This window comes from Mirounga leonina, unplaced genomic scaffold (genome assembly GCF_011800145.1).
Source record: "Mirounga leonina isolate KUSES-001 unplaced genomic scaffold, KU_Mleo_1.0 Mir_101595, whole genome shotgun sequence".
Lineage (NCBI taxonomy): Eukaryota > Metazoa > Chordata > Mammalia > Carnivora > Phocidae > Mirounga > Mirounga leonina.
This window is the reverse complement of record NW_023270158.1, coordinates 14,320,626-14,335,940: the sequence shown is the minus strand read 5'-3', so window position 1 is coordinate 14,335,940 and position 15,315 is coordinate 14,320,626. Positions and strand designations below refer to the sequence as shown.

Genomic DNA, 15,315 nt, shown 5'->3' with positions numbered 1-15,315 from the left:
AACTTTTGGAATTACTTTTTGAGTCATCAATAAATAGGCTGTAAGTGAAAATATTGAATAAATAAGATCGGGGCTATGATTCTCAAGCTGGCTATACAAGAGAATCATCTGATACCTGGATTTCACTGATCTGGAGTAATACACAGAAATTGATAGTTTTCAAAAGCTCCTCAGTTAATTCCAATATGCAGCTGAAGTTGAGAACTACTGATGTAGAAGGATAAAGGGAAGAAGTTGTAGACAAAATTCTGGTAAACACTAGCATTCAAGAAAAATTCAAAGGAAGAGGATCCTAAGGAAATTTACATAGCTATCTATCAGAGAACTAGGGGTAGAAGTGGTAAAGATCGGTGTTAAGACAACCAAGAAAGACCCAGAGGATCTGGCATTTGTAAGTTCTGTGGCCCTTGCAAGTGAAGTTTTAATACAGTAATAAAGAAGTTAACCTGCCTTTCATCATCTCTACTCTATTAAACCCTTCCAATGAGTATTTCATTATTAAAATTTTCAGTTCCACAACTCCCATTTGTTTTTCTTTATATTTCTTTGTTGAAATTTTCAACTTTTTTTTCATCTGTTTGAAGAGATTTTTTAGTGACTTGCTGAAGTATTCTTATGATGGTTGCTTTAAAATCCTTGTTGGATAATTCCAACAACTGATTCATCTCCATGTTGGTATCTGTTTTCTTTTCTCATTCATGTTGCAATTTTCATGACTCATGACCAGTGAGGGTTTTTTGATTATAGCCTACACATTTTAGATATTATGAAAATTTGGATACTATTTAATCTTTTTTTTTTTTTTAAGTGCGCAATCCTGTTGAAATGTAAGATGAGGGCCAGGTGCTTATGTATGTTCAGAGGCCTCCTGAGCACGGCTGACACCTTCCTGGTGAAAGTGTGCTGTTGACCCACATAGCCTTACTGCCTCCAGTCAGGGAGTGAGCTCACTTCCCTGACACCAGGGAAGGGACCGTGGGAAAATGGATACCAACGAAGCCTACTTCCCACCACCTCATTCTGCCTTGTTTAGGGTAGAAGCTTTGCTCCCCATTGAGCCCCACTAATACCAGGAAAGAGCGATGAAGCCTAGCAGTGACCAGCCCTGCCTCACAGTGCCTCACAGAATCGCATTGCTCCTGGGTGGGGGGTGGAAGCTCAGGTTGCCACTGGACCCCACTGACACTACTCCTGCAGTGAAATGTAATTCTGGCCTAGTTCCACGGGGCGAAGGATAAAAGATCAGTCCCTCACTCAGGTGTACTGACCCTGCTCCAGCAGGGAGGATCATATTATTGCTGCCTGTTTCTGCCAGGCAGAGGATGGAAGATTAGCTCCTTACTAGGCCCTGCCAACATCATCTGGGGGGTCAAGTGGAACACTGTGGTCATGTCATTTCTTCAAGTCCTGAGGTCTCTAGATAATCCTTCTTTCCACCTTTCACAGACTTCCTATGCTTGTTTGCTGTGTTAGTTCCAGCCTTTTTAGTTGTAAGATGGAAGCCTGGGAGGAAAGGGGCTACTCCATCTTGGTGGAACTTGACTATATTCTACACTATGATCACAGTATCTGTAACTAATGCATGCTTATTTTCTCTTATGTAATCTACTTGTGGGTAAAAACATTTTTTTAATCTTTGTAATCCTAGCATTAGCATATTAGTTCATAATCAAGAGATGTGTGTTATGGGGATGACTAAATAAATGGATTTCTCTAAGTACCTTATGATAGATGCTTAATATGTACTTTCAATGAAAAGGAAGAGTTATTTAGTCTCTAAAGAGAACATTAGGACTTGGGCAAAGGAACTAGCTACTAGATAGAACATATTACAGGTATGTCATTTGAAAAAATATGTTTTTCAGAAAGGAATTACACAAAAATCAATCACATTTCTAACAGCACTAACAATGTACATGTTGAAAATGAAATTAAAAAGATACTATCACAAACACACCAAAGAAAATGAAATACTGAGGTATAAATTTAACAAAATGTGTACACAATTTGTAGCTGAAAGCTACAAAATGCTGATGAAGAAATCAAAGAAAGAAATCCTAAATAAATGGAGAGATCTGCTGCATTCATAGATTAGGAGATTCAACATAGTAAAGATAACAATTTTCCTCCAATTGGTTTATAGGTTTAATGTAATTCCTATCAATATTCCAGTAAAGTTTTTTGTAGACACAGACAATCTTATGCTAAAATTTACTTTAAAAGGAACAGGCACTACAGTAGCTAAAAAAATCTGGAAGACAAGTATGAAGTGGGAGGAGTCATTCTAATTGATATTTGGTCCTACTTTATACCTATACTAACCAAACACAGCAGTATTGGCACAGGGCTAGACACACAGACCAAAGGAGAATAGAGAATCCAAAAATATAACCACACAAACATACCCAACTGATTTTGAATAAATGTGAAAAGGCAAGTCCATGGAGGAAGCGTAGCTTTTTCAACAAATGGTGCTGGAGCAACTGGACATCTATCTGAAAAGGTAAACCTTGACCTAAATAAACTTTACACTTTACACAAATATTAACTGAAAATGGATCACAAACAAATGTAAAACAATACAACTGTTGACAGAAAAGTTAGTTAAAAAAAAAACAAAATTTTTAGGATCTAGGGCTAGACAAAGAGTTCTTATACTTCATACCACAAGTATGATCCATAAATAAAAAAATAATGAAATGAACTTCACTGCAAAAGATATTGTTAAGAGGATGAAAAGATAAACTACAGATTGACAGAAGGTATTTGGAAACTACATATCCAAAAAAGTACTATTATCTAGAATACATGAAGAATTCTCAAAACTTCACAGTAAGAACACAAATCATTCAATTAACAAACAGCAAAAGACCTAACAGACATTTCACTGAAGAGGAGAGAGAGATGGCAAATTAGCACATGAAAAGTGTCAAATACCTAGCCATTAGGGAAATACAAATTAAAACCACAGAGAGATATCAGGATACACTGATGGTGATGATAAAAAATAATGACAATACCAAATGCTGCAAGGCTGTGGAGAAACTGGATCACTCATAAATAGTACAGCTACTCTGGAAAATAGTTTGGCAGTTTCTTATATGACTACACATGCAACTACCATACAACCCAAATTCATCTTGTGCATTTTTCCCAGAAAAGTGAAAACTTATGTTCACAAAAACATGTACACGAATGTCCATAGAAGCTTTCTTTTCAATAGCCAAAAACTGGAAACAACCCAGATGTCTTTCAATGAGTGAATCAACACCATGGTAATGTCCATGCCATGTAACACTACTCAGCAATAAACAGCAACAAATTATAGATACATGCAACAACTTGGAGAGATTTTAAAGGAATTATGCTGAGTGAACAATCCAATTCCAGAAGTTATATAATGTATCATTCCATTTAATAACATTTTTAATTAAAAATAGATATGGAAAAAAGATTATTGGTTGTCAGGGTTTGGGTTTAGATGAGAAAAAAGGTAGAAGGGACAACAAGAGGGATCATTGAGGTGATGGCAATGTTCTGTATCTTGACTCTTTCAATGTCAAGACTTTGATCATGAGATTGTACGACAGTTGTGGAAAATGTTACCATCGAGGGAAACCAGATAATGGATTCATAGGATCTCTTTATATATGCCTTGCAACTGAATATGAATCTACAATTACCTCAAAAATAAAAATTTCATTTTATTTTTATCTATCTATCTATCTATCTATCTATCTATCTATCTATCTATCTATTTAGAGAGAGAAAGCATGGGGTGGGGGGCAGAGAGAGGCAGAGGGAAAGGGAGAGAGAGGATCTTAAGCAGGCTCCACACTGAGCAGGCTCCATCTCATGACCCTGAAATCATGACCTGAACCAAAATCAAGAGTCAGATTCTTAACCAACAGAGCCACCCAAGCGCCCCCAAAATAAAAATTTTAGTAAAAAAATATGCTGCCAAACAACTTAGTACGTTACTATATGGGGAGACATTAAAATACTTAAATGTGCACTGGCTAGCCCTGCATATGAAACTGCTGATAGGGCATAACTGAAGAGGGGGGTTAAAAATTGAGGGTTAAGACTACAAGAAAATTTTAGTTTTTTATAAGATAAACCTACTCCAAAGGAAAAGAGAGGAAATTGTTGTATAGCTCTCCTTCATTTACTTTTTCATGTAAAAATTTAAAAAAATGTTGGAAGGAGAAAATTGAGTAAACAGCCAGGTAGCATGCAGCAAAGAATTATGTCGTATTATCATGTCCCGAATAGATACCGAGAGAAGGGAGTAGGAAAGATATATTTTTTTAAGATTTTATTTATTTATTTGACAGAGAGAGACACAGCGAGAGAGGGAACACAAGCAGAGGGAGTGGGAGAGGGAGAAGCAGGCTTCCCGCGGAGCAGGGAGCCCGATGCGGGGCTCGATCCCAGGACCCTGGGATCATGACCTGAGCCGAAGGCAGATGCTTAAATGACTGAGCCACCCAGGCGCCCCATTAGTAGGAAAGCTCTTGTTTGTTACGCTGATAGTAATCTTGAGATGTTCCCATTATTTATACCATTTAATTGTACATATACAGATATAAATGCAAATTAGTTGTACATGGAAAGCCTTACTGTTAAACCTTTTCATTGATAAAGAACCAGAAAGACTAGAACATATGAGTACATGCTAACATTTTCAGACATCTAAAGTTCTTTGCAAGTGAATAATTTAAAAACTAATGGTGACGGTTTTCTGGTCTGAGAGCTAACAATGTGCCAATATATCAGCGACTCAAAAAACAGCCTTGAGCTCCCCTCACGCCAACACCAAGCAATGCTATTTAAACTGCTCATTTATAATGATTTTGAGTACTACTTTCCAAATTGAAAAAGGAAGCCATATCAACACTACCTTCAAATCAATCGGAATATTTTAATTCCAGTAAGAAGACTATCTTTTTCTGCAATTTACTGCTTTCTCTAGAATATTGCTTGACACATACAAAACTTTAAGGTGCACCTTCCATTAAAACGTAGTCATATGAACATATGGCAAATGTCACTGTTTTTCCAACTTTTCAACCTTTCATTCATTACTTCAACTATAAATTTAGGGACATGTGAATGTAATTTCTCAGAGCATTGGGTCACAGTGTGTATTTAAACACATCAAAGAACTGCAACTTCAGTGCTTTAGAAATTCAGATTACTAATGTGAACGCATCATTATTTTCTCATCAGCAATAAATAATGAAATGAAGTGTTAGAATATGGACATCCAGCTCAATTCTAATCTCAGATAAATGAGGACACACATTTGCCTATCTTGAAGAATCACCTCTACATGCATGAACAATCAGAAATAATGATTTTTTTAAAAAAAGAAACAGTGAAATTAAATCAAATCACTATTAATTAAGTGAGGAAAGCCAGTCCAAAGAATACTCTTTAACTGTACTAGTTTGGCAATTATTTATCAATGTCGTTACAAAATTTCTACTTCTAATAAGAGATATGTTTGACCATAAAAGGACTGGTAGGTACACCGTAAGGGAAAGAATAAGAGTTGCCAAAGGAATGATTCATTTGTCCTTTTGTAGTGCATCAGACATTTTTCCCAAGCACAATTTTATTTGCATTCATTTATATTTTCCAAAATTAACTTTAACCTGTACGTTGTTAATGTTAACAATAACTATGTGGTTAAGAGTTAAGTTTAACTCTTAATGTGGCTCTGACCGAATTTAATGTCCTAACGCACCTGTGGCCATGACTCAGCATAAAGGTAACTCTTGTAGGGAAAAGTGAGGGGGAGGCATGATCCTCAAACAGTGGAGTGAGAACTGCAGATCAGAGTTTCAGAAGTGAAAGTCCAATTTTGATTTGAAAAAGACACTGAGACCTCCTCCAAATTGAGAATCTATTACATTAGATCTGGCTTAATTTCTCTTAATAAACTGAAAGACAAAGATTTAAGCACACCCTCTATATGCCTGCACCCTGCTTTGCCAATGCTCTCATAGTCTAATGACATCCACAATCATTCATGCAGGGTGTGATTCACAATCCATGAAGGGCCAAATACTTAAACTGAGATTTTTTAACTGCAAATGTGTTACATGAATACTGTTTCAGTGCATTATCATTAAGCAAACTACATATGTCTCTTCTACAAGCAGACAAAGATGTATGGATGTGTGATGAGTTTCTTTGTGGATAAAGGCACAGCCTTTGTTAACAATTTTTCTTTGGCCCGAGGGGCCCAGGAAAATTTCTCTATTGACCCAGCACTTTTAGTTAACAAAATGATCTGGAACACAGCCTTTTTCCCTAACATGGCAATACTGCCTTTGTCTTCTAGAGCACATACACACGTTTACCTAAATCATCTTTACAGATGTGTGTGAACTGGAGGTATCTGTGCTCTATTTGTCTGTGAAGGGCAATAACAAAATGTTACAACCCATTTAGTGATAAACTATGCATCCTTTCTGCAAGTCTTTGCTTACAATTTATTTGCAACATTTCACCTCCTCTATAAATTTTATTTCATAGTCTTTAGTAATTTCTGGCAACATAAGTAGATACCCAGATGGTATCTCTTTTCTCCATAAGCCAGAAATAATGTCTCAATATAAATTCCAATCCCATCTTTTTATGATTTAGGTTCTAAATTTTAGAAAACAGCAACACAGACAAATATTGAGACAAAACCTTTAGGTGAAAGGAATAGCAGCAAAATTTAAGTATAAGAAAGCAGCATATGATTTAATTGATTCAGCAGTAATAGAATTAAAAGAATACCTGATGACACAGGCGTAAAGACCACTGTCCTGCAGTAGCGTTGGCCGAAACCAAATTGAGTCTTCTTCCTTGCTCATTCTACTTCCATCAAAGGCTATTGGCTCTTCAAAGTCTCCAGGACCAGAGCTTTTGTACCACATCAAACTGAGTCCAGCACTTTGGGCCAGGGAGTAATTTGCTCTGATATAACCATAAAAGAGTGCACATTTGATTCGAACAGGCTCTCCCACCAAAACTTGGTATTTCTTGATATCGACAGACCAATCTGTGCATCCATCAGCTATAGTGAACAAAAGAGAGAGAGAAAGAAAACATTAGAGAAAGAAGTGAACCAATGAGTTCATTCATTCATTTACTCATTCAACAAATATTTATTGGGCATCTGTACTGAGCCACATTCTACTCTAGGCATAGAGGATGCAGCAATGGATAAAACTCAGAAGGGCACTGAGAAGTAGTTTATCCTGCTAATAAACAATATATTCATCACTTAGTTTGCTTCTGCTGCTGTTTATTCTAGTTTATGTCAGTGCAATTGATTGGTTATTGGTTTATTGCCTTTTACTCTAAATCCACATTTTTTTTTGCTTGTTTTTTGACAATGGATCTGGGCCTTTGAAATATTTCTCTTTTGCTAGCTGGGCCTTTGAAATATTTCTCTTTTGCTAGCTGGTACCCTCTTTGTTAGTAGAGGGTTTTGGAGAGACAGTGAAGGAGGAAAGGGTTTTTCTCCCTGATTCCAGCAAGCTTCCTTGGAAGGTTCTTGCCATGAGTGAGACTTCTCCAGCACCTGACACCTGCTTCTCCAGGATACAGCTTCTATGTGCACAGTAGCGAGAAGCTTGGAGACTTTTTATCAGAGCTTCAGGCAAGGCACCTTCCCATGAAGAGCTTTCCCAGGCACCTCAGAAGGTGAATCTCTGTCAAGTTCCAGAGTGCAGATTTCCAACACATTCTGCCATTGTGGCACCTCAGTGATGTCTACTGTTCAGTAAGCCATGTACTTTGCTAGTAAGGTTTGGATCTCAGTTCTGGAGGTGGGAGGATGGAGGGTGCTTTCCCTTGGATGCTCTCTCGGCCATAGGGTTTTATAAAATGAGAGCAATTCTTCTAGTCTTTAGGGCTCTCTTTTGCTATGGACTGAATGTTTATGTCCTAAAATTCACATGTTTACGACTTAACTCCAATGTGATTGTATTTGGAGGTGGGGTCTTTGGGAGATAGGTATGTTTAGATGAGGTCCTGAGGGCAGGGCCCTCGTAAAGGGATTAGTGCTTTTATAAAGGACACCAGAAAGCTTCTCTCTCCCTCTGTCTCTTTCTCCCTTCTTCCCTCCTTCCCTTCCTCCATGGGATGGGGCTTACAGGGAAGAGGCCATGTGGGCACACAGTGGAAGGCAGCCATCTATAAGCCAGAAAGAGGGCTCTCAGTAGAAATCAAATCAGCTAGCACCTTGGTCTTAGACATCTCAGCCTCCAGAACCATGAGAAATAAATTTCTGTGTGTAAGCCTTCCAGGTTATGGTGATATGTTATGGCAGATTGAGAAGACTAATACATCTTTCTTTCTTACTAGCCAATCCTTTATCACTCCAATGCTCTGTTACATTTAATACTTCTTTATATAAACTTTCCTTCTTCAAATTGGTGTGTGGTTTATCTGATTGGACACTCAATGACAAAATCAAAAATAAATATTTTACAGCCAAATAAGGCAAAAAGAAATACAACAAAAGTAGGTCAACCTCCGGTAATGGTTTCACAGCCAGAGACAGAGGCAGACAGTCACTTTGCTCTGCTGGAAGCATCAATGGAAATTTGAAATAGAAACCATGGTGGAAAATGTGGCTGATGGGGGTGGGGGCTGGTTGGGTTTTCTGGGTGTCCTGGAAACACCACCTTCCAAATGGCATCTTGACACCATTTTTTTTAATCACACACGCACACAAAACACCAGGTCCCCACAAAACAGGTGTATCCCCATTATCATTATCATAGAGAAATGGTGTATTTCTTGCTTAGATGAATAATATATGATTCAAGAGAAGGAAAATAATCAAGATGAGAAGGAAGATGTGCATTACTAGAGCAAAGAAGACACATGACCTATAGAATTATCTACATTTCTTATCTTAAAATAATATCTAACATCTAATGAGCACTTAACTATGGCTGAGTTTACAGATTTTCATTTACTCTTCACAAAAATATCCATTAAGGCTTTTGAACTAACTATTCTCTCTACATGGAAACTTTCTTTTTTTCTTTTTTTTTTAAGATTTTATTTATTTTTTATTTTAGAGAGAAAGAGAGAGTGTTTGAGCAGGGGGAGGGGCAGAGGGAGAGGGAGAGAATCCCAAGCAGACTCTGTGCTGAGTGTGGAGCCCGATGCAGGGCTCGATCTCATGACCCGGAGATTCCAACCTGAGCAGAAACCAAGAATTGGACACTTAACCAACTGAGCCACCCAGGCACCCCAACATGGAAGCTTTCTCACCAACTGCGTGGCTTCCTCCCTCCATTCCTCTAAATATCACCTACTTGAAGAAGTCTTTTGTAACTGCCCTGTCTGAAACACCTGCTTCTTATCCTGATCCCTTATTCCAGATTCTGCTTCAATATTTTTCATAGGACTTATTATTATCTGATGTTACATTATGTACCCACTTTCTGTTTGCTTTGACTCCCCTGTAGAATGGAAGCCCCTTAAGGTCAGGGAATTTGTCCTTCTAACTCACTTCTTTAGCCTCAGTGTCTGGAACTCTGCCTACTAACTCAACACAGTACTGGAATGAATGAATGAACGAATGAGTAAGTAAGTTAATAACTAAATTTTACATTTGAAGAAACTCAACACCAGTGCCAGGATTCCCACCCAGCTGTGTCTGGCCCTAGAATTCATTCTCCCTACCAATATGATATTTTGTTTCCTAATTAAGGTATTTTCAGTTTCACAACACTCTTTAATTTAGTTAATTTCAATTACCAAATTTTGGTCTAACATTCCTATCAAAGAGTTGTATTTTGGTAATGTGTAGAGTAAATGCACTAGAAGCTTGGTGGACATCAATGTTGAAGTTATTGCCATGATTCCTCTCAATGACTGTGGCAGAGCTGACACACACACTAAATGGGATGACAGAATTGTACACAGAGATGTCAAGGTTTTATGAATATATGTGATATTTATCAACATTATTTTGTACATTTATCCCACTGCATGAAATAAATCCTAGGCGGGATTTTATTTTAAATAGTTATAATTCTGGTGATAAGCATGAAATCATCTTGTTTTACCACTATATGAATTATAATACAATTCTAGAATCAAGTTATTGTAACTGAGGCCATCTGTCATAGAAGACATCTTTGCCAGTGAAAAAGGCTGAAACCCCTTCAAGGTAGCAGTATAAACAGGGAGATAAAATTATTCAAACTCCCAGAAGATTTGTAAGATAAAGCAAAATGCTTAAAGTGAAAAACAAAAATATTTAGTCAAGAAAATTCTAAAAAGTTAGTAACAAATTAGATCAAGAGAACAGAGGGAGAGTTGCACTGGGGGAAGAGTATTAATATATACTTTTAGAATATGCTTACTCAGAAAAAAGTTGAAAGAAAACCATAAACATTCTGAAAATTAAAGTTATTCAGGGGTACCTAGCTGGCTCAGTTGGTAGAGCATGCAACTTTTGATCTTGGGGTTGTGAGTTCGAGCCCCATGTTGGATGTGGAGATTATTTAAAAATAAAATCTTAAAAAAAAAAAAAGAAGTCTTTGGGACACCTGGCTGGCTCAGTCAGTCGAGCTCATGACTCTTGATCTCAAGGTTGTGAGTACAAGCCCCATGTTGGGTGTAGAAAATACTCAAAAAAAAAAATCTTAAAAAAAAATAAAGCTATTCATTACTTAACAATCAAGAAAAAGTTTCAAACAGAATCATAAGACAAGGAAAAGCCAGAGGTAAAATGAAGATATAACAGCACCTTGGATGTCAGAGACACCTTATGTTCATTTTAATATGGAAACAGATGTAGGATCTACGGCTTAGGAAGTTCTACTACCATTGAACTTAATGTATGATGTTCAAAAATTAACTATAAAATCAGGAACATGTTTTAATACATTTTTGGGAAGGATGTCAAATAATATTAAAGTAATCCAAGATATTTTCAAGTTACTTGGATAAACACATTTAAATAAATGATGAGCTTATGTCTTTCTTCAATAATTAAAGCATTTTAATAAATGAAGTGAAGAGTGATTTTTTTTTACCTTTAACATTTTGCCTCATTTACACACAGACTCTTACTGTGTTTTTTTTTTTCCTAAACCATTTGAAAATAAGTTAGAGACATAATGACATTTCATCCTCCAATACTTTAGTATGCATCTCCTTATGTATACATTTTTCTTATATAGTCACAAAGCATTTTTTTAAATCTTATGTAGCAGGACATCTCAAATCTTAAAAGAAAATGTGATAACTTAAAACCCAAATCTTGATGACTGGAATCCCTACTGATATGTTTAGTTTTTCCTTACTTCAGCACACAAGCTCTGCTCATTTGGAAACAATCATTCCAAAAGTACATTTCTAGACAATGTTAATTCCATTATGTAAGCCACCATTATTATTATTATTATTATTATTATTATTATTATTATTAAAACTATCATCAGGTAATTGGGTAGGCCAATAGTATTTAATCTGTTTTTCTGTCTTTCAGAATAATACATCCTTCTATAAGCCTCTCCCAAAACTTTACTATTAGTGTTCTCCTTCCTTGATGAGAGGCTTCCATGGAAATGCTCTAGTCCAGTGGCCCCTCTGCAGTATATAGTCCCTCACAGTCCATGGGACGTTATGAATCCATAAAGTCATAAAGGAGGGCAGGAGTAGGAAGAACCATATTCATTCACTTTTGTTGCCACCCATAATGTTTTGGGAACTTAGATGAAGGCAGTGATGGAATTAAGATTCAGAACAAGTTCCTTTACAAGGAGTTCATACTGATTAGCACTTCATGAACAAAGGCTACATAGGCTACATAATGTAAACATATTCAAATGAGATTAGGGAGAGGATTTTTAATTAAGTCACTATTACTAATATTTCCATGGTAACAATCTTGAAGGCTGTGTTCCTAAAAAAAAAAAAAATCTAACCACGTGTTGACCTTACACATACTACGTTCTAATATGAAAATATAAGACTTTACTTATAAAAAGGCAAATTCTATTACTCTTAAAGTATCTATTTGGGTAGGTACATTGTAATAATTATAAATGATAAAGATATCTATGATAATGTAACAGATGTCCCAACCGGATCCCCTTTACTAAGCTAATGTATCCATTCTCCGGCTACTTTGAGTACTTCAGGCTAACAGCTCACAGTTGTCTCCTTCCATTAAAAATTACCCTTGGGGGCGCCTGGGTGGCTCAGTTGGTTAAGCGACTGCCTTCGGCTCAGGTCATGATCCTGGAGTCCCAGGATCGAGTCCCGCATCGGGCTCCCTGCTCGGCGGGGAGTCTGCTTCTCCCTCTCATGCTCTCTGTCTCAAATAAATAAATAAAATCTTAAAAAACAAAACAAAACAAAAAACATGTATACTCGGGGCGCCTGGGTGGCTCAGTTGGTTAAGCGACTGCCTTCGGCTCAGGTCATGATCCTGGAGTCCCGGGATCGAGTCCCGCATCGGGCTCCCTGCTCGGCAGGGAGTCTGCTTCTCCCTCTGACCCTCCTCCCTCTCATGCTCTCTGTCTCTCATTCTCTCTCTCGCAAATAAATAAATAAAATCTTTAAAAAAAAAAAAATTACCCTTGAATGACAAGAGCCATCCTGTTGGGAAATTTACATCCCCTTGGGTGTGCCCACTGCCAATAACAGACTTATGTGAGTGTACAAAAGGCTGCTCCTTTGCATCAGGTAGAGACATCCCAATAGGGCACTTTATGCGCCAGAGCTCCTGTGTGTGTGGACCAGGCCAAGTCTACAGTTTACCTGTGACCTCTTCCCTCAGCTCTTTCCCCTTTCCTATTCTGCTTCCCTCCCTCCCTCCCTTTTAGGATTTTCCTGAAGAGCCCTCGATCAATTTTGTGCATCAAAAACCCTGTTTGGGCTCTATTCTAGGAAAGCTGATCTAACACAGTTATATCTTCATATAATGAGAACTACCTTCATCCTAGTTTCTGCCCTAGGGGCTGGAGACCAAGACAGACAGACAGAGCCCTTGTTTTCAAGGAGCTCACAGGCTAATAGGAGAGACTGACAAATTAAAATCACACTTTGGAAATGTACTGATTAAGAAATGCAGAGGGCTCCAGGAACATGTTCCATGAAGGGAAAACATTTGAGATGCCTCTCAGAAGTTAAGAAGCTAGCCATACAAAGAATAGGCAGTTACTGACTTTGGAAGTGAACACAAAAGCAAAGACAAAGAAATAGCAAGTAGCAGAATTCTGCAGGCTTTGTGATATAAAAACAAGTTTAAAGCAGAAAATAGCAAGAAATGAGGGCAAAGAAGTAAGCAAAGACAAATTGTGGAGGTACTTTTATGAGATGTAAACAAATGTTTGGCTTCATTGTGAAGGCGATGGGGGACATATAAAGAGTTTTAACCAGCAGTGTGTTGGGACCAGTCTAATAGTTTTAGATGCACCATGCTGGCTGTATTTTTAGGTAGAGATACAAGGTTTTAGCCAGGAGAGTGATGTTATTGAAGGGCTGAAGTTGGGCAGTGGTAGTAAAGAAGGAGAAATGGAGTAGATCTGAGAAAGATTTAGGAGGTAAAATTGGCAGGAGTACGTGACTGAATACAAGCAGTCAGGGAGAGGAATAATGTCAGTGCACTCAGCAACTCGTATCTTTTGTCATAGACTGAAATACCTCTCCCAATCAACAAAAAAAATCTACATCATTTCTGTCAAGGGGTGGGATCTTTGAAATGTTTTTATAATTTCATTTAAAATTTTTAGGCTATAAAAATGTAATGAATTTTCTTTTAAAAAAGACTCACAGACAGACCTAAAATCTATATACTGTCACATCGGCATCATTTGTTTCTAGCCCTAGTGTGCTTGGAAAAACCCAAACGTGAGACATGAACTGATTCAAGGCAAGTGTAGGCCATGCACATGAGCTATCACAGGCACCAAACAAAAAGGCTGAGGCTAGATTTTAATTAGGCAAATGCTGTACTTTATCTGCACGGGCTGCTATCTTTGCCAAATATGGACTTCCTAAGTGAAAACTGGCAATGCTGGCAGAGATGCACCCAAATTATCAGCCTCAATGACAGGAGCAAAACACAATGCAAGCTAACCTTTATAGCATGCATTGGTTTATACAACAATTTGTCCTCATGTCTCCTTTCTGGGTTATGTTTTTCTGGGGTGGAATGTTTCCAGATTTGGGCCCTTAAAATATACGTACAATGTAACAACTGAGGAAGAGCTCTTTCAAATACTTTGAAGAGATTTATGTGGGTGGTAAGAATTGATATTACTCAAGAGATTCTGCCAATGATCAGAAATCCAATTTCTAGAATACCCTTTGTCTAGCAAAGCCTGAAGCCTGGAAGTTATCATGTATCTCCCTCTCAATGTAGGTCATTTTCAGGTGGGTGCAGACCTTGGTCAGTTGTTACCAAATTTCTTCTGAGATATGGTTCCCTTTTCATCAGGGGACAGCTGGTACCAAGGAAAGTAAGATACTGTTAGTGGACTTAACCCTCCATCATATCTTAGCCTCCAAATTCTGGCAGGTATTCCTGATACACCAAAACCCATGCACTGTATAGCATGTACTTGGTGAGGATTTAGTTTCTTTCAAGTATTTGTTTTCTTTCTTTTTTTTTTTTTTTAAAGATTTTATTTATTTATTTGACAGAGAGAGACACAGCGAGAGAGGGAACACAAGCAGAGGGAGTGGGAGAGGGAGAAGCAGGCTTCCTGCGGAGCAGGGAGCCCGATGAGGGGCTCAATCCCAGGACCCTGCGATCATGACCTGAGCCGAAGGCAGACGCTTAATGACTGAGCCACCCAGGCGCCCCCAAGTATTTGTTTTCTAATGATTAAAAAGAAAAAAGGGAAACTATAAGAGTAAAAAGAGAATAACATTTCATTCATAATCTGTCCTTTTGTTTACTCAATTTCTTTTCCCAGTGAGATGACATATAAAATTTTATATCATGATTTTTATTGAATATTTTATAATAATTGCATAGTATTCTATAATAACACTACATTATAATTTACTTAATTCTTCTGCTGTTACTTGACTTTAAGTCTTTCCCCTAGGTTTGAGTGTTCTTTTTTTTTTTTTTAAAAGATTTCATTTATTTATTTGAGAGAGAGAGAATGAGAGAAAGCACATGAGAGGGGGGAGGGTCAGAGGGAGAAGCAGACTCCCCGCTGAGCAGGGAGCCCAATGCGGGACTTGATCCCGGGACTCCAGGATCATGACCTGAGCTGAAGGCAGTCGCTTAACCAACTGAGCCACCCAGGCGCCCTAGGTTTG

The 15,315-nt window shown here is 37.7% G+C and overlaps 1 protein-coding gene across 1 annotated transcript in view; it reads right to left on the bottom strand.

Annotated features, from left to right (window-relative positions):
- Positions 1–15,315, bottom strand: part of IL1RAPL1 (interleukin 1 receptor accessory protein like 1) — a 1,375,052-nt gene that overhangs the window by 666,460 nt on the left and 693,277 nt on the right. The window contains exon 3 of the mRNA XM_035001062.1: positions 6,796–7,075. Within this exon, the coding sequence (XP_034856953.1) occupies positions 6,796–7,075 (280 nt within the window). The remainder of the gene's footprint in view (positions 1–6,795; positions 7,076–15,315) is intronic.